Source organism: Microchirus variegatus, assembly GCF_963457635.1.
Source record: "Microchirus variegatus genome assembly, chromosome: 13".
NCBI lineage: Eukaryota > Metazoa > Chordata > Actinopteri > Pleuronectiformes > Soleidae > Microchirus > Microchirus variegatus.
Genome location: NC_139814.1, coordinates 12,238,244 through 12,263,109, shown reverse-complemented (window position 1 = coordinate 12,263,109; position 24,866 = coordinate 12,238,244). Strand labels below are relative to the sequence as shown.

The following is a 24,866-nucleotide window of genomic DNA, read 5'->3' as shown; positions in this document are numbered from 1 at the left end:
ATATGTAGATTATATTTTATCAGGTCTGCAAGTCTGTGCTGGTTTCTGTGGTGAAATGTTTTAACGGTATTTGTCATTTTTAATGAACAATAAATATGTTATGTTTTACAAAAAAAAGTATTTGTTGTCTTTTATGTCATTTTTAATATTATTATTGTACAGTTAATTTTAGTTGTACTGGGTTCTTCAACATCCAGATTAGATTAGCCACTCCTCCGTTAGCATACGGCTGCAGGAAATGATAGCTAACAGTTAGCTAGCGTTTTCGCAATTAGGAATGATGGCTGGGGTCTGGCAAGGTGTCGCGCTAGAAAAAGCCGAAATACTCTCCGGTCGTCTGAAGGAGCTCCTGACTTCGGGACAGGATTATGTTCAGGCTCAGTTCGGGGTGGATTTGGGTTTGAAACCCGAGCTTTACCCGACGTGGGTTATCCTGTCCTCGGCCGCGGCGGGTCTACTGCTGCTGCTAGCTCTGTCCTGGGCCGCCGTCTGTGGCGGCGTTAATGTGGGGAAAAAGCGAGGATGCCCGATGACCCAGGGCAGCGGTGAGCCCGTCAAGGCCACTTTAGCGAAAACTGCGAAACCAGAAGAACAGAAGAAGAGGAACAGAAAGAAAACGGCCGAAAAGGCTCCGCAGGTGGCGGTGACGAGCTGTCGAATTACGGTTGGTCCAAATGAAAACAAGTACTCCTGTTCCACTTCTCTGTCTCACATTGTTAGACTAGGTCATACAATAATACCACTGACATTTTAGCACAAAGAACCTCCAGGTTGAACGTTAGGTAGCTGGCTAACTTATCTGACACTAAAAACTCATACAGGGAATGACGTTTACATATTAGTTATACATTCTGTGAACAATTAAATGACCTATACAAACAAAAACAATAATAGAAACAAATTTCTTGATTTGACAGGGATGCTAACTAGCTAATGCCCTGTCCACTATTGCTAGTTTTATTATGCTAGCTATGCTAGTGTTATAGTATTCTACAGTAGGCCTTCAGTGTAGTATTATATAGCATAAATACATTGTATGAAATATAATATTGATTAGAATTGTATTGTAAAGTATAGTATGAGATAAACGCATTACTCCAACAGATTTAATACTGTTCTCCATCGTTTAGTACGCTTGTATGATAACACTGTATAGTATAGTACGGTGTAGTAGGTATTTCTTACAGTATACTCTAGTATAGTATTGTTGGCCTGCATTTAGTCAGGAGCAAAGGTCTTGTTTCATAGTGGTCCACTTCCTCCTAATTTAACACGTTTGATTAATAAATTGAAGTGTGCTTTCCTGCAAACAGAGATAGTGTAAGCATTCATTTTTATGTGAACAGCTAGCATTATTACTGTATTATCATGATCATGTTGTTTTCTGTTATCTGACTTATCTTTCTCCCCCAGAAGAATCAGTCTAATGGACAGCCAGTGACTATAGTTCAAGAGGAAGCGAAAGTGACTGGGATGGTTCCCAAGGTGTCTCCACACGTCAAGACTGAGAAGGTGCATTTGACAAAATTAAAGGTTCGAAAGAGTAGCATGTTTTACCTCCTTCCTATCTTCTGCAATATCATAAGAATGTTAATATGACATGATTGTCATTAAGTATATATATTTTTTTGACCGCAGTTAATTTCTTATTTTTTGTGTTCCATAGGTCCATGAGGTACAGGCTCCTGTGCAGGTGAAAAAGAACAAGAAGAAAACCAAGGTAGATGTGAAACCAGTCAAGCTGGTGCCCACAAGTGAAGCAAAGGAACCTGATGATGGTGAGATTCAATTGTTGTTGGGGACATTTCACAACTTCTCATTTTTAAACTGACTTCTTAGTCATTATGTGTTTTCTGTAGTTACTTCCTTCACCTCAGGTTTTGTTAAGCCTTGTGTTTTTCTTGTTGTAATCAACTCCATATTTAACAATCAACCAAAGTGCATTTCACGACACAGCCAAAAAGTATGGATTTGTCATACCTTACACAAGCAAAGACACCTAACCATTTGTTGTTTTTGTGTCTACCAGGTGCATGGGAGACCAAAGTTAGTAACCGAGAGAAGAGGCAGCAGCGCAGGAAGGACAAGGGCCCTGAGGACTCTGGTAGCTCAGGAGGTGTGGAGGCCCCCAAAGACCACGTGATAGCAGCTGCAGCAGCCACAGCACCCGTCAACACCAAGAAGAAGAGAGGAAACCAGGGTATTTGTCTAGAAAATCACTAACTGTGTTTAGTTACAATTAGAGAGCGAGGGTTATATTCAAGAGGCAATGCTCAAGAGGCAAAAAAGTCTTGGTCCTGTCATAGAATGTAATGGGGTTTAATTTAAAGTCCTGAAACACCCTATTTATTTACTTCTTTTAGACAAACTATACAGTCCAGTGCTCTCTCAATTAAGATTTTGCTCAAGCATAATTATTTTCCACACTTTATTTCAGAGTCACTACCATCAAAAACTACAGGAAAGGTGGATGGAGCCAGTGGGGCTGCGAAAGGTACTTTTTCCTAATTTTCCTGATTGGAAATAAGTCTAAGAAATAAGCTATTTTTAAAGCAGTAATATGTGTCCGTTGCTGGCTGAAGTGCAGTCTTTTCTTCCTCAGCATCCAAAAGGAGAGAGGAGCCTTCAGTTAATGGTGTAGGATGGACTGACGTTTCTGCTAAACATTCGGGTCAGATGGCATCTATGGACAAAGCCAAGTGGAGGAACATGGCCACAGCTCCACAGTTCAAGGGCCCAGCTGAGACTCAGTGCTGGTCTCAGGAGACACAAGGTACCACATGGGTAAACCTTTGAACAACATAGTAACAGCTGAAAGTTCTGCAACACAGCATTTCATTCTTCTGACTTAACTTCAATTCATCAGTTATTTCAGCACCTTAAATTTTTAAATAACAACAATAAACAAGAAAAAATAAAATTATAATAGGATTCTTCCTGCGTGAACTTAAAATCATGTTCCATTGAGCCACCTACTGGAATAAAGTGGTATTGCTGAAATTTCACCCATTCTTTTTTAACAGGGATAACCTCATATACTGTATAAATTCATTCATTCATTCATTCATTCATTCATTCATTCATTCATTGACCAGTAAAACAGCCAAACAGACAGGGATTTAAAGCTGATTCAAACAATTTTTGAAGTGTAATTCGTCAGTGTGATGTTTCATTCACATTGTTCCCTATTTCTGTTTCCACAGCATGGAATGAAATGGATGGTCGGGTAAACACTGACCGTGTGTCCTTCTCCATGCAGAGACTTAACACCTCAGGTTATTATTGTTATTGTAATTAAGATATATAATCACATTAGTATTTTATATTCTGTTCACATTTGGAGGTGGTTTCATATTTTTACCTTCCGTCTTTCTCTCTCAGACCCCTCTTCAATTGAGCTGCAGTGGAAGAGCAACCTAGATGCTGATGATGAATGGTCTCCCTATAGTAAGTGTTATTACCCTCCTCAACACATTTCCTAGCTCTTACTGACATCTTATTAATCATAGAATTCCAACAATAATATAATTGTGAAATGCTTCAGATGGATCAGCAGCAGCGGACCCGACCTCTGACTGGAATGCCCCAGCAGAGCACTGGGGAAACTATGAAGAGCCTCCTGTGTTGGTGACACATGCCCCTCCTCTGAAGGAGCAGCCTGTCCACAACAAGGTCTTTATCTTCGTGGCCTCCATGTCACTTTATACCTGTATAATCCTACTTTCGTGAATCAGAGCCTTCAAAGCTTGATGACATGTAAAGTAATTTTAGATTCTCAGTGTTAATCCCCAAAGCGTCCCCTCTTCTTTGCTTGATTAATCTGTACTTCCGCTTAGTGGAGCTTATTTTTCAGCTGAAACAATTTGAAATTCTGTTTTTGTTATAACAGGTATCAGAGGATGAGAAGGACGCAGAGGATCCCTCTGGAGGTGCAGCCAAATCCAAGAAAAAGAGGAGAAAGAAGAAGAAAACTGAAGAGGAAGCTGCATCCGAGGTTCAGGCAAGAAAACAGAACATACATTTGTGAGAAAAATGTCCTGTACTGTGGACACTTACCCCCGTTTGGCTGTCATTTGTTTGGTTATGCTGTAGGTGGTGAGCACAGCACCAGTGTTTACAGCGGCCAAACCTCAAGAGCCTCCTGTAAAGGGTTCCAAAAAGCAGAATCCCAGCATATCCTCCTCTCAACGTAGGTTCTTAAATGTGTTTTCAGTCACAGAATGAGACACAAGGAAGTCGTGTTAAATACTGTATCGTAACTACTCGTAACTTTTGTCTCTGTGCAGAGGTGTCTGGGAAGTCTGTGGAGCCTCCAAAACCTTCCCAGAAGAAAAAGATCAGAAGAGAAACATGAAGTCACACCACAGGTCCAAACTAAGCATATGCAAACAATTGTTAAATATGTCACATGCAATAATTACTTGGTACAGAGTTTATTTCTCAGCTACATTAACAATTTATCAGTTACAAAAAAAATAATCAAGCAGTGGATAACATCACCTGCTTGGCTCGATATAGAGATGAAAATTGGTCCTGTGGACTTAAGTAATTTGCACTACTTGCTACACTGCAGTCAGAGTGGAGTGTGGGCGAAAGGTGGACTTTCAGTGGAGGTACATGTTTATGATTTTTTTGATCATTCATCATTATTATTAAACCCCAAAAACATGAATTACTGTCTTAATTAATATTGTTTGTAGGAATAATTCGTTTTAAATGGAACCATACATTCTTAATCTGTGTTCACACCAAATGCGAAGCAAATTTTTGTGCAGGATTATTTTCCGCCACTTCCATCCCAATTCCGGCACTGATTGACTTTCACAATTTCCACTTGATGAAGTGAAACACCAGTGCCTTTTGCGCTTGGTATTTTCTCAATGCACAGAATTTAGCTTTGCAATTAGTTTGAATGCACCAATACTGTAATGTAATGTTGCACTTTGTTAAGTTTGTCATGCTGCTGCCCGTCTATCAATGACTGAAATGTGTGAGCACAAGGCGTATGTCAGTGTTTGTCTCAAATCAGTCTTAAATGTTTGGTTTGGAATTTTCTAAGGGTTAATTGTTATACAACACTCACATGCTGTATATAAATTGATAGTTAAGAGGTCACTGTAATCATCCCTTCTCTTCATTCTGGCCATGAACAGTACATGAACTTTAGCCAAAGCTGACATAAGGCTTCAGCTAAGTGACTTCCCTGCAGAGCTGTGGCACAGCAATAGTTCCTTGTTGTTGCCAAGACAAAATACAGGTAATAAAATGTGGTCAGGCTATTTTTGGACTGCTGAAGCTGACATGTTGGATTGTTGCGCGGCCAGTATGAAGAGGAGTCATTTTCACAGTGATCCCTAACATATTTACTCTACAGATTAAGTAAGACTTGAAAACACAATTCCAAGCTTGAGCTTGTGATAAACTTTAGTGTAAATCCATCCGTTGAGTGTATCTCATTGACTGTGAGTTTTTCAAAGCTTCTTTATGAAGAATGGCAGCTGTGGATGTGTTAAATTTAAAGTCGTTTACACTTGGGGGAGGTTGTATAGTGTAATTTGTCCAAGGTTTTGCCAAAATATGGTTAAATGCACCTCTTATTGAAGAGGGATATCAGCACATTGACTTTCTATGTAGCCATATTTTTGTTTTGAAGCAAACTCATAGCTGAAAAGTCACTAATTAGTCAAGTTGTGTATCCCACCAGAACTGTTTTGCTAAAGTCGATGCTAAAATGTGGGTGTTAACTGATATTGGACTGACGTTTCTGCTCGTAAGTAAATGGCTCTGTGTCTGATATCAACCACCAGGAGGCAGTGCAATGTAAATTGAAGGAGTAATGGGGATTATCCCATAAAGCAGTAGCACTATTGAGTGTTGTCCCTTTTACTTTTATCATTCTGAGCTTGTCTGTCTTCAGCCGACTACATTGTGTGTGTTTTTAAAGGACATTTTCCTCCTGGTTCTGTGCTTGAAAAAGCCATGCCATATGTACAGATAGTAAGGGCTTTTTCTAGTTCTGTGTCTGCACTGTGCAAAAGGCCGCATTGATTTCCTTTTGATGTCAATGAATTGTTTTTTACTACCTTTTTGTCGAATGTGAAATTGGCAACTTTTTGTGGCTTGATCTTCGAAGGGGGGGGGGGATTGTTTCTTGATGTAAATTGACAACAATACAACAACATACAGTAGATGGGTGATATGGAACAGCTTTAATTCCACATCAAACTTGGATTTGAACAACTTACACATTTATAAAAGGAATTTAATTCCATTGCCTTAATATGTTGATGTATAGCATTGGCATCTTTTTTTTTTTAATATATATATAGTTTCAATCTAATTGCAAGTTTTGATGTCAGAAATAAATTCCTCTTGCATGACTTTGATAATGGTACATGAAATTAAATGAATGATCTCTTGCTTTAACTGTTAGTACTTTGTCCTGGAGTAGCCTACCACTCAGTGTATACAGTATATTGTAATAGCTTTTTCAATAGTCAAATTGCAGGAATTCAAATTAGATGTTAACAGGAGTCTGTTGTTGGTAGGTGAAAAAGCCGCAGCTCGTGCTGGTTATAACTGTAGACCTGATAGTACAAGTCCATATTTTGCTGTGGCTTCAGGCATCTTTTTTTTTTGGTTAATTTTTTTTTACTGATGATTAAGGTGATCAAATTAATGTATTTATATACTTGTGTCTAGAAAAGTTTTTTGCTTTTTTTGTGAATGATTTTGTTTATTATAGAGAAACAGATATTTCTATGTTTGTTTGGTAAAGATAATAAAATAAATCAGAAATGCTTGATTTCACTTTGTTGTGGGATTGTGTTTTTTTTTTTGCTGGTTCTCAAGGAAATAATTATATTTAAAAATGGGTTGGGAACCTTTTTTAAGTATGAAAATTTAAAAGAAAGGTTTTCCTGGGGGATTTGAAATGTAGCTTATCCAGTGGTGCCATTTCACTTCAGATTGTTAGATGATTGTATACTTGTTATTGCCATAAAACAAGAAGGTCACCAGTTCGACAGAGAGGGCCTTTCTGTGTGGAGTTCTCATGTGTATATGTGTGGGCTATCGCTGGGTAATCCAACTTCCTCCCACAGCTCAAAAACATGCAGATTAAGTTTTTGGTTAAGTTTAAAGTTAAGATTACTGGCTCTGCTAGTCTACATGCCAATGTGCACTTGGGCAAGACACTCAAAGCAGCTTTGAGTGGTCATCAAGACCAGTGCTGTATGTGTGGCCCTGCAATGAACTGGTGACCTGTCTAGGGTGTACCCCACCTTTCACCCTATGTCATTTAGAATTGGCTCCAGCCCCCCCACAAACCTCATGTTAAGGATACAGTGTTAGAAAATGGATGGATAGACATTCATGTTATTATGTCAGCTGACTGACACTAAAATCTTAAATTAGAGTCTTCTTTTATAAAACCCCTCTACCAATACACTGATGTCTGCTGGCATGTTGTTTTCATGTTGTGCTGTTAAACGTATGTTTAATCTGTAACCACTACTGCATGATGATTTGCTCCACTTTATGCTAAAGTGCAAATCTGTGTCAGCAGTCAGCAGCCTGTGTGAAGCCCCAGCTCCACTGACCCTCCTGGAGCCAAACCATTACCCCGCCCGGTCAATGTGGTGGTACAGTCGTGTGGCATGCTTATAGTGACTGACCTCCTTTGCCTCATCTCTCTCTCTCTCTCCATCCCTCATCTCTGTGTTTATTTCGGATTTACCAGCTTTTAATCTCCCACAATCTCTGGCTCGCTCTCCATTCACCCTTACTTAGAAGGGATGCCACATTTTGTTTTCATTTTTTTCCCCCCCATTCTTCATTGCTATCCGATTACTGCGCACATTATTTTGTTCTTACTGGTGTGAAAGAATAATGAAGGTCACTCTGTAATGGAAGGCACTTTGTTTAATCGAAGCCACGCTATTAACATCACTTGCTAATGCAGTTTCTTTCAGTACCTGAAACCCACGTTATCCCACACAGTCATGTGTCATTCAACCAAACCCTGGTTGTGGGATTTGTTATTCTCCAGGAGATATGAGAAAAAAGGATTATAAGGCTTTGTTACCTCCGGTCATTATGTCAGAGCCTCTTGTTTGTTTGCCCAAATACTGTCTGTTTGATAATCACAGCAGTCAGTGTGATGTATGGAAAAAAAAGTGTTGAATAACAAACAAGAGATTGAATAACAGCATGTAAAGGGGTAGCATGTTTGGTTATTAAGTCATGGCTGTGGAGGAAAATCTCCTAATGTGGTGATGATGTGGTCCACCCACCACAGCTTAGAGCTGCGCTCGAAGCCCATCTGTCAGGTTTGTACAAACACAGAGAGTGAGAGTGTTTCTTTCACCTAACAGTGCTTGTCCCCCCCTCCAAAGAAAACACACAACAACATAGTTTCTAGTTAAATGATGCCTGTTTGTTAAGTGTCTTGTTTTGGCTTGTGACAGGTGGAGGTGGATGTTATTGTTGTTTAACAAAAACAACGTCAGAGCAAACAGCTGACAGCCAGAGTAATGAGAAATGTATAATGGATAATTGATTTTCCTAACACTGGTGTTGAGATAATGAAACTGTCACGTAACATAAGCGTCAGTACTAGAGCACAGCGGTGGCCGTGCACGACTAGAGCAGCTCATCTTCTATTGACTTTTTAGGCAGAAAACACAAGGGAATGCAGAATATGATTCTACAGTTTGATGGACAAAACAATTATAACACCTGGGTAGTGGACAATCAGCAGTAGTCAATTAAAATCCAAAGAGGTTATACTTACTAAGTATAACCTCAGCACCTGCAGTGCGACTGTTTGCACACTGGTTGTCTGTTTTTTGTGACACTTCTTGACGTGAAAACATTTTAGACACGTTAGGTAAGACATTAACCTTGCATGACATCCACTGTTGTATTTGTGAAGCTTTTATTTTATTTGTGAAAAATTCTAAAGGGGAGATTTCACCGTTTTTGTTTTATACTCAGACCTCATTAGAACAGGTCCTGATCCAAAACCACTGTACCTAGACTTCTCAAATCTGGACTAGATTAATCTACAGACCCTGAAGATTCATAAAAACACACTCTCGGATTTGTGAAATCTTTATTCTATTTGTGAAAACTAAAACTACTATTTGTGAGACTAAATGACCTCTGCAGTTGGGCACAGAGACACAAGTTTGTACTTGCTGTCACAAGAATGAACACATTGGTAAATTGTGTCACTGGCAGTGTTTTGGTAATAACTCAAAATTCCTTGGGAAAGTTACACACTGGAGCTTTAAAAGGATGATACCAATACCAATATCACATTACTACTGATATATATATCTACAGTCATTTAAGACCATTTATGTGAACTGTGAAGCTGTTAACAACCCATTTGTGCTGAGTCATTTCAAATACACAATTCTCCAACTGTGCAACAAATATTGTTGTCCCAAAAAAAAGAAATAAACATCCCAAACATGACTCAGCTAATGTTATTTACTCTTTCTTTTTTTTTACAGTCTGTGCATTAAGTATGTGATATACAGGCTTTTTGGATTGTATTTTTGGATTGTATGATTTTGAGTATTTTCAGTATCAGATTCAAACTGATCCTTCTACTAAGTTTAATCTGACCCTGAACAGATTTACTTTGTCAGTCATGAAGAAAACTTCACATTTAAAGAGTCAGTGAACATAATAGTAAAGAAAGAAGCGTCATTTCATGTGTTGTTGTGTGACTAATAAACATGTTTTTTTTTACCTCCATCACCATCCTCCTGCCCTCGATGGCTGGTCAAAATCCCTCTCGGTGGTCACGTGACTCTGGGATGAGCCAGATTAACGGCTGGCACTGTGTTCGCTTTGAGTCCACTCACACAAACAGAGGCGTTCTGACATCGGTTAGAACACAGCACTCTGGATGTGGGGCTCCTAACACGGAAGGAAGGACGCCAGCTGTATTCCGTCTGAAGAATCGTGATTTATCGACAGTATTGATGAAATAGCGTGGGAAGTCTTTTGCAGGGTAAAATATGATTTCGCCGTGGGACCGGTGGTACTCGACGAGCTGCTGCCTTTGCTGCCATGTACGGACGGGCACCATTATTCTGGGAGTGTGGTACATGGTGAGTAACATTTATCACTCCGTGTCAGTCCCAAATATCCTCTAATATGTGACTAAAAATGTGAATAAACGCAATGTCAAGTACCACTGAGTTTTTACACCCTAAAGCTAAGTTAGCTTGCTGCTACTGCTGTTTTCGTTTGTTTTTCAAGCTAATTTTGAATTTGCCATTTTGAGCAATATCCTCATATTAAGCAACCAAATGCTCCCTTTATTATTATTTTTCGTACATGTTTTTAATTCATGTAATAATTATAATTCAGTCTAAATGTGAAACTTAATGAGTTTCTTTTAAGTAATGTGTGTTGTGATGATGAAATAATGATGATAACTTTATTGATACACTTTATTGATACAACACTTATTCACATTTATGTTAACGAAATATAAATCCTGTAACTTTATAATACTCACAATGTGTGGCCATGGTATTAATTTTCCTAGAAAATAATACTATTAATAGTATTAGTACACATATTTAAATTTTTCAAAAGAAAGTCACTGTACAGAACAGTCGTAGAGCTAGAGGAAAGACTAAGTGGTCAAAGGAGTGTACAACATTAAGACAACAATGATATAAAAAATAATCATTAATCTGATCATAACTGACACACATTAATCAGACACTTAAAAGAACATGTCTTCATAAAACATAGGCAGGGTGTTCTACAAAACGAGGTCCTGTCCTCAAAGAGCCTGGTTCTCCTTCAGTCTTGGTTAGTTGGTTAGTAAGCCTTTAGATGAGGACCTGAAGTTAGGATCAGCCTCACATGGTGAGAGGAGACTGGCGATGTAGACCTTAACCTTAGAGATTGCACATAACACTTTTTTTATGTCATCAAATAAATAAATCCATCTACCGATGGATGGAGCTGTTAACATCACATGTGTACGATTTCAAGCTATATCAGAGACATAATTCCCTAACTGTGTAATAAATATTCTTCTCCCATTATGAAAAGAAATAAACATCCCACATCAGCTCGCCTCTACCTAACATGCTTTAAAATGATCATTAAAATCCTAACATCATTTCTAAAATGAACTGGGAGCCAATTAAGAAAATAGTATAACCTCAGCAGCCTCTATGAGTGTTACATTTGTACTGTTTATAAATAGAGATTTTGCTGCTGTTTATACCCGTGGGATAATCTAAAGTTTTAAAAATAGTTCACTGATCTTTGTTAATCCCTTAACCTTTCATCAGCATTAGTCCTCCCTGTCTTTTTTGACCCTTCTTTATGAAGTATGTGTTGTATCACTCAAAAAGCTGCCAACCTCTGCAAATAGGTTAAACACTAATAAATAGTAGGGCAGAACGATTTTTAATGAATGTCTAGTTGCGATTATTTTGACAGGAATTGCGATACGATTCGCGATATCAGAGGGAATGGTAACCTCATTATTCTCATTTGAAAAACATATGTAAAATGATTACTGTCTGATATTTGTGCAGATGTGTGAGAAACAAAGATGTTCTCTTCAGTCGGCTCTAACAAATACTGTGTCTTGCAGTAGGCTGTATTGCGATTTTCATAATGTTTTGATGAATTGTTCAGCCCTAATCAATAGACATAACATGGTGCATCATTGCAGTTGTTAAAGTCCTGAAATTTTGATACAATGGAGCATTACTTTGTTTCAGTTCTGGCTGTAATTGTTATATGAATTCTTATCAAATGACTACAAAGCGTTTCCAAAAGGACAACAAGCTAAGTGCTTGATTAACCTCAGTTAATATTGATTTTTTCCCCCCACACAGCTCATCAATGCAGTGGTTCTAGTCATCTTGTTGTCCGCTCTCAATGACCCAGTTCAGTACCGTTACCACCTCACCAGCTCTGAGCTGGGGACTGACATTGATGTCATGGACGATGCCAGTGAGTACAGCTGATCCCGTCATTGTTACATGTCCACACCTTGTGTAAATTATCCACCGGTAAACAGTCTGTCGTCTTACATGTTTGATGACTTAAGAAACTAGAGCTGCCAATCAAAGGTCAGTCGATTGAATAAGTGGCAGGAGATTACTCTGAATCCATTTTAGATGATCTATTTATAGATTTGGTTTGACTTTGCAAGCAAAAGGGTTCTTGCTGCAGCGTCTCGACTGTGAAGATCTCTGCGTAATGTCGCTGTAAAGGGATTATTTTTGGGAGGTGGAGTGTTAGTGAAACACAAGACATGTCCTTGGGCTCTTGGAAAGTGTGATGGCCGTTTTAAGATTTTTAAAAGAAGTTACAGATCGTCAACTAGAACGTTATAAGTTGTAGATTAAAATTAGTATTTTTTTACATGTTTCTATACAATGTTTGCTTCATTTCTGAATGATCATGATTTCAAAGTGATCTCTTTGTAAAGTCACATAACTCAGAGATCGAGGGTGAAATGAGTGGAAAGATGTACAGTTACATTATGTATTGATAAAACCCACTGATGATGTTTTTGGCTGAGAGACCTCATTAAAATCAGCAGCATCCATTTCCATGGAGCTCTCGTGTTCACTCTTATGTAAAATCACCTCTCCTTTCTGCCCACCGCTTCCTTTCCCCGACACAGCTGAGTTGGCACCAGAGAGAGCAAATCAGAGTCCATGTGTATTTCTAGTGTTTCTCCCTCCAGCAGCTATCATCATCATCATCACAGTCGCCTCTGGAATGCCACTGACTGTGTCACTGGCTATTCTGGTGATTAAGAACGACTGCTCTAATTCTCCATTGGATTAAAACGGCCATCTTGACTGATTCTCCTTCAGTTGGCGTCGTCGCTTGTGCAAAAGATTGTGAAACAGTGGGACAGGATGGAGACAAGCTGCTGTCCTAGTTTTGTAGTTGGCAGTTTTTAAAAGTGCAAATGTCACTGGGATAATATATACGGAGAAACCCTGAAATTAAAACTCAGATGTGTGGGGAAGTGTTATTTAAGTGCATTTCTGCATGCAAGGGTTAGTTATATATAGTATGTGTCATCATGTGTCTGTGTCTCAGGTGAGTGCTAAGGGATTAAGATTGAAGCGTGTCATTATTTTCTGAGTCTTAACACAGTATTAGCGCTGTAATAATAGCTGTTGCTGAGTGAAAGGGGAAACCCATGTTCAGAAACTGCCAAATATTCTGATTTTATAGCAGGCATGTCTGATTTGGGATCATTTTCGACAAACCGTACAAGAGAGCTACAAATATCCTTTCCCCAGTGCTGCAAACTTCTCATTAGTCATCTTTCACAGCTGTAATGTGACTGTGAAATTTGTCAGATTCAGCACTGCTTGCCAAACAATTACCCAAGTGTTGGACATGTTTTGTCCAAATCAGATTGGATGTTAAAAATAGTGAGCTTACTGAGTTTTTTGTTTTGTACAAATCTCTGAGTGGATTTTCAAGGTTCCCGTGAAATTAATGACTTTTTGACAAGGTTGCGTTTATTTGTGCTTTCTCTCTCTGCAGATATCTGCATAGCTACTGCAATATCCTTACTCATGATTCTTATATGTGGCATGGCAACGTACGGCGCTTACAAGGTAAATAAATAAAACAGCAGAAATGAGAACTGAAACTGTTGCCCTGACATTGCCAATAACAGATTTATGAACTTGAGTTTTTTCTCTCTCTCCTCTGAAGCAACATGCTGCTTGGATCATTCCATTCTTCTGCTACCAAATCTTCGACTTTGCCCTTAACACACTGGTGGCCATTAGCGTCTTGGTTTATCCCAACACAGTGCAGGACTACCTCCAGCAGCTGGTGAGCACAATTTGATAGTACATCAAAAACACCTGTACACACAAATGTATGCATCAATCATGTAGGGTTGAAACAACTCCATTAATTGATTACTAAAGTCATCATCAACTATTTTGATAATTGGTATGAGTTTTATTTGCTCCATATAATGATGAAATCATTAAAATTGTATTAATTTGGTAACATTTTCTGACATTTAATGGACCAAATGATTACTCGATTAATCAAGAGAATAATCAACAGAGTAATTTATTATGAAAATAGTGATTATTTGCAGCTCAACAATCATGATACATACAAAGACAACTTTTCAGTCAATAAAAGCATAAGAAGAACACAAGACAAAAAAAAGACAAAATGTTGTTAAAATATTCTACATATTTTAAATCTAGACATGAGGTAAGTGTTATAAAACAGGTGATTCATTAGCAGTAGAAGAAGTATGAGCACAGATTGTAGTTGGAACAAATTTATTTTCTATTTTAGACTCTTTGTTTAGGATTTAAAGGTCATGTTTTTTTCAGTAGGATTTAAAAAGTCTGCTCTCTGTCTCATTTAAATCTGTTTAAATGTATCTTTCCCTCTCTTCCTGTAGCCGGGGACATTCCCTTACAAAGAGGACATCATGTCCACCAACAACATGTGCCTAGTGTTTGCAGTCCTCCTCTTCATCGGCTGCATCCTCTCCTTCAAGGTAAGCAGACGCAGAACGGTCTGTGCATCACTGCATGTAGTCCTGTTCTGCAGAGCGTTGGCCTCTTAATGGCTCTGCAGCGCTGACGGCTGTGGTGTTATGTCTTTAGGTCGCCTGTGCAAATTGATTCAAAACTTTAAAAAACCCACACAAGCCTGTAATAATAGTGCAAGCCTGTAATAATAGTGCTTTATCAGGTCATCCCCAAATATGATTATACCATATCCAGTACCTGTTATTAAAGTCCTTGAAAGTATTCACTACATAATGAAATCTGGGACACAGGGATATGACATTCAAGGTGATATTTTATATCCGTCAACAGCCGTATGACTGATGTCTAAACCTGCAGATATAAAGATAAAATTATAGATTTTAATATCCAACACATTACCACAACGTACAAACACTCAATTTTACCACCTAGAACTGATTATTTTTATAGATTTGCTCATCATATTCCAATGTGATTAAAGCAATTAATTTTCACACTGTGACATCTCGTAGCATTATGAGCCATATGGCATGTGTAATGAATCTGCCAGTGTGAACATTTCCATTATCAATGTTTTTCATGACATTATCACACAGCCAGAGAGCACTGGGTCAGGGACAATAGGAAACCCAGTCCTGTCAAGCTAATTCCCCTTTAATGCATGGATGGCTCTGCAGGCGCAGCCATGCTCAGGGGCTCCGGGACGAGATAAGATAGGAAGTTGCAGTCATCTGTACAATCAAATCAAGTTGTTTCCCCTCTAAGCTCGGACTGGAAAATGTTCTTGGCAGATATCCAAAGCTAGAGCTGGGGCGTTATGATAGGAAGCAGCAACTGGAAGGCACACTGATGGACTCATAGAGAGGAGAGTTATACATGTCATGACTCAGACAGCTGTGTTTCACAGAGTGTGTGGGCTAATTCAACTGCAGATTGCTCCAAAATTCAATATTAAAGATTTAATATAGGAATGTTCTCACTCAATGCATAATCTTGCCATTTGCCAAGCAAAAATCAATAGAACCTAATACTTATCGACGGGCTGCACATATAATATATATATATTGGCAACTTATCCTTTTTGTGATGATAGTTGAGTCAGTTCCTTAGGAAAGGACCAGATGGGACACATCAGCTCTCAGCACAGAGGCTGCACTTGCTGAATTTCTTTCTAAAGCCAACATCCTCCACTTACTGGCCCTTAGCATAAAGGACCGATTCAGATGTACAGGAAGAAATAGAGCTGGGGAAGGAGAAGAGAAAGACTGCAGATTCACATTAGAAGCACTCGAAGGAAGCCTGGGTGAATACAAAGTGAGACGGCGTCACATACTGTAGGATGTAAAAGAAACAAAAAAGTGCTAAGTTTAATTGATTCTTCAATGCTGTTAGGTGGTAATTGTGCGTACACATACTGTGGTGTGTAGTCTTAAAGCTGACCTTAGTTAAGAGTAGATATCGTAGGTGAAAACACCACTCACGGCTATGCAGGTCAGCAGATGGTGAATTGATTTGCGAGCAGTTCGCTGAGCTTCCTGGTTTGTTGGTCGCTCTTAAAGCTGGCAGAGGCACCGACTCAGCAGGCTAATCACACATCCACACAATGACCTTCCTGTTTCTTTGCCAAGTCAGACAAACCTTAACCTCAGTGCAGGCAAAGCCCTGCACAGGAAAGAGATGCCAGTTGTTAAAATGTGGAAAATCTGCACCTAAAACTGTGTTATTTCTGTATTTTACAGTTAATATTGAATTTTCGTGAGCCGTGACCTTTTCTTGTCCGCTTCTTTTCAATGACGAGAAAGACATGCAACAATCTTCATGAAGTGTTCATGTGATGCATCTCAGCTGTCATCGTCCTCTAACCTTGATAAATAGATTAGATCATAGTGCGCAGTGGCAGCAATAATGTAAAGTGGAGAGGATGCATCCAAAGGTCATTATGTGTGCTCTGTTTTCAGGCTTACCTGATTGGATGCGTGTGGAACTGCTACAGATACGTGAGCGGCAGAGGCACCACTGAAGTCCTCGTCTATGTCACCACCAACGACACCACGGTGAGTCCCCTCAAGGACATAGTGAAGTCCTCCCATCATCAGATCTTGATATTAAATTACTTTTAGACTGTATTGATTTGATTATATTGATTTTTATGGCTTACACGCTTCTAGTTCATAAGGTCTGAAAAGTCGTCATCATCATTGTGTGTCTCACCTTTACTTGAATTCAGTGTAGCAAACGCTGACACTGACACTTTGAATGACTGACACCACATTTACTTCTATATGTTATTGCTGTCTACTGAAATAATACCTCTGAGCGTATAAGAACTGTAATATGCAGCATTTTATATAGGTGTATTTGTGCTTAGAGCAGCAGTTTAAGCGTACAAAATACAGATGTTTTAATTTTAAAACTAGGAGGGAAATAGTTTTAAATGTTGATGGGAAATTAAACTTCTACAAATTAAAGGAGGAGGAAGTACCACTTTTAACCAGTAGCTCTATCACATCTATTTTAAGTTAACCAATAGATGTGATTAAAAAATAACAGTTTTACCCAACGACAACTTTTCCATTGCCTTGAGTCTCAGCTTAATGTGATGTTGCACATACAGACTGACGGAAAATATATACGGATGATGTTTATTATATTAAATGTGAATTTATTCTTGCCCAAGTAGAAATGAGACAAGCTTGTATTTAACCTGGTTAAATGAAATCATTTAAATGATTAATTCAGGTAGGTAAAGGTAGTAATGTTTGTGCAGGATTTGCTTCATGTTTATTTTATTAGGAAATTGCATAAAGATTAAAATCCCTTTTTCAAGATGAATAAAAGCAAGATATAAGATTTAAATCCCACACGTGCTTTTGGTAGTTGCATTGATCGATGATTATTTGATTACTTAAATAAATTAGTGTTTTTAAATTAAGCTTTCCAGCTTCTTTAATGTGAATGTGTTTCTTTCCTCCATATAACAAAGAAATCTAAAACTGATACATTTAAGTTTGTGGACAAATTAAGACATTTGTTAACATTATCATTTTGAGATTTGGGAACACTGAACAACATGTTCCATTCTACTTTAAATCGTATTGTAATGTATCTTTATATCTTAGACACTAGTAGAAAAGTGTGTGTGTCTGAGAACATATGTTGTCACAGATTGTGTCAGTCATGTGACATTGATATTGTAGATCCATCCAGAACCAGAAGTGCGATTGGCTGTCCGGTTAGACACGGGTGTGTCGTCCATCCCTCAGTGTCAACGCTGAGCCTCTGAGAAGCTTTAGCATAGTCTCGGTTTCCATTTGTCTGTACTGTATATAATCCTCAACACTCAAGCATAAGACATTGATCTGTCTCACACCCTCTGTCGTCCTTGTGTTGTCACGGCCGTGGATCGACGCTGACATTTTACCACCTTATGAAACAGACTCAGCGTCGAGGTAGCCGCTAATCTAGCAGCCTCTGCTAGCACGTTGTGTTCCATATGACGCGATGCGAACAAATGCTGGACATGTGCCAGTATGTTGTTGACAACTTCAGTCATGGAGAGAACTACTTTTTTAAAGAGAAAGGAAGAACAATACATGCATACACAATACAACAGAGCCCTTATACTGATTTAAAATGTCAATAAAAGGATTTTAAGTCGAGAGGTCAACCAATGTGAGTTTTCCTATGACTGATGCTGATTTTTAAAAACCAGAGCAGCATTTTTTTCCCCTCTATTTGATGAAAAATAACTTGTATAAATTATTACAAATAATAATTATTATTACAAATAATATAATCAAAATAATAATACTTTTATTTGAAAACAGGGACAGTGCACATTAATAACATTGCTGTAAATGTGCCAGAATTAGCCAAAAGGCTATTTTTCAACTGTAGTCCCTAGACAGATGTTAAAGTCACCCTAAAAACAGAACAGTATATTAAATATAAGATTAAAATGACAAAGTTACTGGCCAAGGCAATCTGCAAAACATGCACAGCAGTTAACGTGACAAAAAATAACATATATAACATCAATCGGAAAACATCATCCCCAAAACATGCAGCACGAAAAACCCATGACGCAAGACACATCACATCACAGCATGCAGAGCAAAAGCACAAACACAAATGCATGCATACACAACAAAAGCAAAACCACATGAGACATGCATGCCAACACATGAAGGCAGACGGACAACAGCAAGATAGCAAGATGGCTACAGGTTCAGCACAGACGGACCGAGGACAGGAAGGTGTAATCAATTCTTAACAGTTGCTTAATTTCAGTCACCAGTTCCACATTTTGTGTCTGCACTTCAGCGCAATTATATTCAGTATCTTCCATAAAAATAGGTCATCCAAAAAAAAAACCTTGTCAAATAATCTTTTTTAATGATAAACAGATGTTTTAGTGACTGATCAACATTTATTAGGTTGCTGAGAACAAATACTCACTCATATATAATAATTCATACATAAAAACATTTAAAAATAGCAAATAGCCTGATTAATCTGCCCAACTGGTTAATCGGTCTGACTCTATATCAATTGAATTGAAATCTGAATACACCAAGCTGTTTGAGTTTTCATGAGCGAAATAAAAGCAATGGAATAGGATCTAAATCCAACAAATATCTGTGTCACATGGTTTTCATGCAGCTTTGATATTACCTCGGCGTTCCCTCTCTACACATGTGGTGGTGAATGAATAAAAGGCTCCATCTATTTTTACAATTATAGACCTGGCGGTGTGTCTAAAAGGCTTTTTACAGCCCCGGACATCAAGCAGCCGGCTGCTTATCTGCTCTGCTTTTATATAAATGCCATTAAAATGCACAAGGGTCATTTCTCTCTCATACACACACGATTTCTCCTCCTCCCACTCTCTCCCTGCATCTCTGTGCATCCCCTTCTCCTGTGGACACGTTACGTAATAGTCTCCTTGTCCACTTCTTTTCAAATCCAGCCTGTGAGGTGTTCTCCGGGCCTCCCTGGCTGTTTCACACTTCCATACCCTCCGAGAATTTTCTTTCTCTCACTTTCTCGCTTTCACAGAATCTGCTTCTGCAACACCATTTATAGAGAAAGCCTGGCTCTCTCTCAGTGTGTGTTTGTGTGTGTGTGTTCATACCAAGTGGTGTTTTCTAAGGGGGATGGAGTAGAAAGAGTTCAGAAGAATCAGGCGGAACCATGCAACAGTGGCTAAACCTAAGAATGGAATCCCTTCTTAATGAAACCTATTTACCGTCTTAAATGCACAAAACTAAATTATAATGAATAATTATAGCCATTTACTGTAATTATAATAAGCTGATTTTTGTTGTTCTTTGTTATTGTGAAAAAAACATCTCTCATTATCTTTGAATAATTACAAATTTGCCCATAAAAATGTATGAAATAATATGTCGTACTATCTTTAAGTACAGTGATCACTTGTGACTTTTAGCTTGTTATATTTCTACATTTTCAATGACAATATTTTTTACCTATACATCAGTGTCTGTAGCATTCATTTGCACAGTTTAATCGGGCTCAGACCATAGTCAGACTAAGACAGGCAATGGGACAACTTGCGTTGAGATGGACGGTGAGATTGATGGTGCTGTGGTTCTGTACGTTTCATACCTGCTGTACATTTTAATGTGAGACACATTTCTTGTGGTTGCTGTGTTTTCTAAAGTAAGACGCCGCTGTTGTTTGATTTTCGGCAACAGTACTGCAGTTTATAAGATATCTAAAGTCCGACTCCAGTCTAACTAAGTGTATACATACAGGAGTAATCGGACTATGAATCACATTATCCAGGTATGTTAGTCCGACTAAGACTAGTTCTATTTTAGTCAGAAAAAATAATTATTGTCTTAGTCCGACTAAAATCAGTCTTTTAGCATGCATGTAAACACACTGAGTAGAGTCCTTAATTAACTGGTGTCATCAGTTTGAAACTGACGACGTGTTTGAGCTGTGAGTTTCCACTGAGCCTCCATTTGTTTTAAATCTCAGGTTCTGCTGCCACCTTACGAGGAAGCCATCGCCATTCCACCCAAGGAGCCTCCTCCCCAGTACATGGAGGCATGAGTGACGTTCTCACTGCCAGAACCTTTACTCCTACACCTCCACCTTCTGCCACACCACTCTCCAACAGTAGGACCTTGGTATGGACAACAATGTCTTAGATGCTGATTTCAGCTTGGATTCCTGCCAATTTGTAGATTTGTGACACTGAGCCAGTTTGTCCATCAACTCCCTTTCGCCCTTTCGCCTCCGCCTTCCTCCGCCTGCTTGTTATGACATGTCCTTCCCCCCCCTCTTGTCTCCTCTGTCCTCCTCAAAGGACTGCCACTTTAATGGCCTCTCCCTGACCATTACAAACCCTCCTCCTCGACAGCTGCCGAGTCCTGGCAGCGTCTTGACTCTGTCCCAACTTAACCTGCACTTTTCTCTGACTGAAATGTGCGTCCACCACCTGTCCGGCCACCAACTGTTAACCCCCGATACTGTGAAAATCCTCTATGGTCTTTGTATAGAAACAAACTACCTGAAGAGAAGCCACAGAGAGAGAGAGAAGAAAAAGTGACATATGAACATGAGCAGTTATGCAAGAGCACTTTTTTTCCAGAAAAAATTTCCTTCATTGAATGTAATGTTGGGGTATTTTTGTATGACTTTTTTTGTATAACAGTGAAAAACCGAGAGAAAAAGAAGTGATTTGTGAGACGCTGTTGTGTTGTGATAAAATATCTGCTCACTACTGACTGATGTAGATCGTATCGGACAAACAATCTTTGACCAATAACTAATACGTCTTCCTTTTGTATCCATGTCACACACACTCTCTGTCTGTAAGCGAGAAAAAAAATGTTTATTTCAATCACAGTCTGTTCCAGTTTGCCTTCCTAGCCCTGAAGACTGGCGTTAACCAAAACTTAACCACAAACATAACTAAATTAAATCCCATCCGAGATGACAATACACACAAAAAGGGTTTAAAGGTGTGTAAACATGTTTCTATGTGGAGCCGCTAATGCAACAGCACTAACTGTGTCTTTAATGGTTTGGTTTTTGTACATAAAGTGAGGTCTATATATATATATATGTGCTGGACTGAGGACATGTCCCTGTCATGGCACGACAGAGAGACTGTGTGTGTGTGTTTGTGTGGATCTGCGTGGCATTATGATGTAACTTCAAGGTCCTTTATATATAGTAACATGTTTTTATTTGCACATGCAGTGATATCATGTTGAGTTATCTCCTGTGTTGGTGACCTTTATGGAAACTGATGATGGACGGACGTCTGACACATTGATTGAGCGTTGCACAGTAGCACAGAATCGATACGTGGAGCTCATTCAACGGTGCAAACGCTTTTCCTGTGATCGTTTAGCCAATTAGTTGATCATTATTAGAACTCGTAATGGAACAAATAACAAAGCTACTCTTTCCACTGTTTCCCAAGTAGTATTTGTCATCAACAGAAGAAAGAAATATACGGTAACATTGAGTTGCTATGCAATAGAAAACTGGAAATACATGTATTATTAAGTAGTATTCTATTTGATACTAATACTGTAGTTGGTGGTGTAGCTCAGTGTTGCCCTTTTGATCATTGTCCTCAAGTGATTTATGACCACTGCCTCTGCAAATCCAACACAGCTGGAAATGAAACAGCACTTTAAAGTCACTCCAAACTATTGTGCTTCTCTCACTAAATGTGGTTCAGCTGCCACACGTCTGGATGATACAAGCTGACAGATACAAGTGACAGATTGTCACGTGATTGAAAGGATTCACATGTGATTTCTGGAGAGAAGACCTTGTATGTGGACAAGTGGACGGTTGATGCCTCATTTTGTTTTTTGAATCACTCCAGACACAACATCTAATCCTCTTGTTGGATCTGCATGAGCTCATGTCTTCAATTTCTGAGAAATAAAATGTCAAATTTACCCTTGTGCCGCTGCTTTTGTTCATAGTTGTTTTGTTAGTGGTTTTATTGTCATTTTGAAAGAAACAGATACTCTTTTATCTATTTTCTACCGATTTATCCTCCACATAGACGACATAATATATTATGACATTTTATTTTTTTTAAATGGTCAGATTTTGGACAAAATAGTCTAGTATGACATTGAGGTCGACGACATAGTATAGTATGACGTTGTGGTCACATTTTGGACTAAAAAATAAAAAATGTCAGATTTTGAACGACATAGTATAGTATGACGTTTTTGTCAAGTTTTAAAGCAAAAACATTTTTCAAAAAAAATTGTCCGATTTTGGACGAAATAGTGTAGTATGACATTGAGGTCGACGACGTATGACGTTGTGTTCACATTTTGGGCTATAAATTTATTTTATTTTTTTAAATTATCCGATTTTGGACGACATAGTATAGTATGACATTTTAGTCAAATTTTGTACCAAAATTTTTGTTTCAAAAAAATGGCCAGACTGAGGACGAAATAGTGTAGTATGACATTTAGGTCAATGATATAGTATAGTATGACGTTGTGGTCACATTTTCGACTATACATTTTTTTCAAAAGAATTATGGATTTTGAGATTTTGGACGACATAGTATAGTATGACTTTTTGTCAAATTTTGGAACAACATTTTTGGACGAAATAGTCTAGTACGACATTGAGGTCGACGACATAGTATAGTATGACGTTGTGGTCACATTTTTGGCTAAATTTTTCAAATTTAAAATTTAGGACCAAAATTGTGTAGTATGACATTGTAGTCGACGACATAGTATAGTATGACGTTTTGGTCACATTTTGGAATTTAAAAAAAAAAGTCTAAAAAATTATCTGATTTTGGACGACATAGTATATATCTATGACGTTTTTGTCAAATTTTGGACCAAATTTTCTTTTTTCAAAAAAACAGTCAGATTTTGGATGAAATAGTGTTCTATGACATTTGGGTTGATGACATAGTTTAGTATGACGTTTTTGTCACATTTCGGAATAAAAAATTTTTTTCAAAAAAATTATCCGATTTTGGACGACATAGTATAGTATGACGATTTGTCAAATTTTGGACCAAATTTTCTTTTTTCAAAAAAACAGTCAGATTTTGGATGAAATAGTGTTCTATGACATTTGGGTTGATGACATAGTATAGTATGACGTTTTGGTCACATTTTGAAATAAAAAAAAGTTTTCTAAAACATTATTCCACTTTGGACGACATAGTATAGTATGACGTTTTTGTCAAATTTTAAAGCAAAATTGTTTTTTCAAAAAACGGTCAGATTTTGGATGAAATACTGTTCTATGACATTTGGGTTGATGACATAGTATAGTATGACGTTTTTGTCACATTTCGGAAGAAACATTTTTTTTCTAAAAAATGATCCGATTTTGGACGACATAGTATAGTATGACGATTTGTCAAATTTTGGACCAAATTTTCTTTTATCAAAAAAACAGTCAGATTTTGGATGAAATAGTGTTCTATGACATTTGGGTTGATGACATAGTATAGTATGACGTTTTGGTCACATTTTGTACGAAAATAATTTTTTCAAAAAATTGTCCGATTTTGGACAACATAGTATAGTATGACGTTTTTGTCAAATTTTGGACCAAAAGTATTTTTTCAAAAAATTGTCCGATTTTAGACGAAATAGTGTTCTATGACATTTGGGTAGATGACAGTATAGTATGACGTTTTTGTCACATTTCGGAATAAATTTTTTTTTCTAAAAAATTATCCGATTTTGGACGACATAGTATAGTATGACGTTTTTGTCAAATTTTAAAGCAAAATTGTTTTTTCAAAAAAACAGTCAGATTTTGGATGAAATACTGTTCTATGACATTTGGGTTGATGACATAGTATAGTATGACGTTTTTGTCACATTTTGGACAAAAATAATTTTTTCAAAAAAATTGTCAGATTTTGGACGACATAGTATAGTATGACGTTTTTGTCAAATTTTGGACCAAACTCTTTTTTTCAAAATAATGGTCAGATTTTGGACGAATAGTGTAATTTGACATTGTCGTTGACGCCATAGTATAGTATGACGTTTTGGTCACATTTTGGAATAAAAAAGAAAATTCTAAAAAATTATCAGATTTTGGACGACATAGTATAGTATGACGTTTTTGTCAAATTTTGGACCAAAAGTATTTTTTCAAAAATTGTCAGATTTTGGACGAAATAGTGTTCTATGACATTTGGGTTGATGACATAGTATAGTATGACGTTTTTGTCACATTTCGGAATAAAAAAAAAAATTCTAAAAAATTATCCGATTTTGGACGACATAGTATAGTATGATGATTTGTCAA

General features: G+C 37.8%; 2 protein-coding genes across 3 annotated transcripts; both read left to right on the top strand.

The window, feature by feature from the left end:
* Positions 1 to 277: 277 nt before the first annotated feature.
* mtdha (metadherin a) lies at positions 278 to 6,618 on the top strand (the record flags this gene model as incomplete). 2 transcript variants are annotated; one of them, XM_083899945.1, is made up of 12 exons in its annotated part: positions 278 to 664; positions 1,417 to 1,533; positions 1,667 to 1,778; positions 2,030 to 2,200; positions 2,438 to 2,494; positions 2,603 to 2,773; positions 3,204 to 3,275; positions 3,382 to 3,447; positions 3,545 to 3,672; positions 3,890 to 3,994; positions 4,093 to 4,189; positions 4,287 to 6,618. In XM_083899945.1, 12 exons carry the CDS (start codon positions 278 to 280, stop codon positions 4,352 to 4,354), a joined length of 1,551 nt encoding a protein of 516 aa, XP_083756071.1. In that variant the 3' UTR covers positions 4,355 to 6,618. The 2 variants fall into 2 exon arrangements, with proteins under 2 accessions (XP_083756071.1, XP_083756070.1); XM_083899944.1 differs by having other exon boundaries at positions 1,414 to 1,533.
* Positions 6,619 to 10,034: 3,416 nt separating this feature from the next.
* laptm4b (lysosomal protein transmembrane 4 beta) lies at positions 10,035 to 20,672 on the top strand (the record flags this gene model as incomplete). The annotated part of the gene is made up of 7 exons (XM_083899277.1): positions 10,035 to 10,127; positions 11,889 to 12,006; positions 13,570 to 13,643; positions 13,744 to 13,866; positions 14,462 to 14,560; positions 16,514 to 16,609; positions 20,562 to 20,672. The coding sequence occupies 7 exons, from the start codon at positions 10,035 to 10,037 to the stop codon at positions 20,634 to 20,636; spliced, it is 678 nt and encodes a 225-aa protein (XP_083755403.1). The 3' UTR covers positions 20,637 to 20,672.
* Positions 20,673 to 24,866: the final 4,194 nt, after the last annotated feature.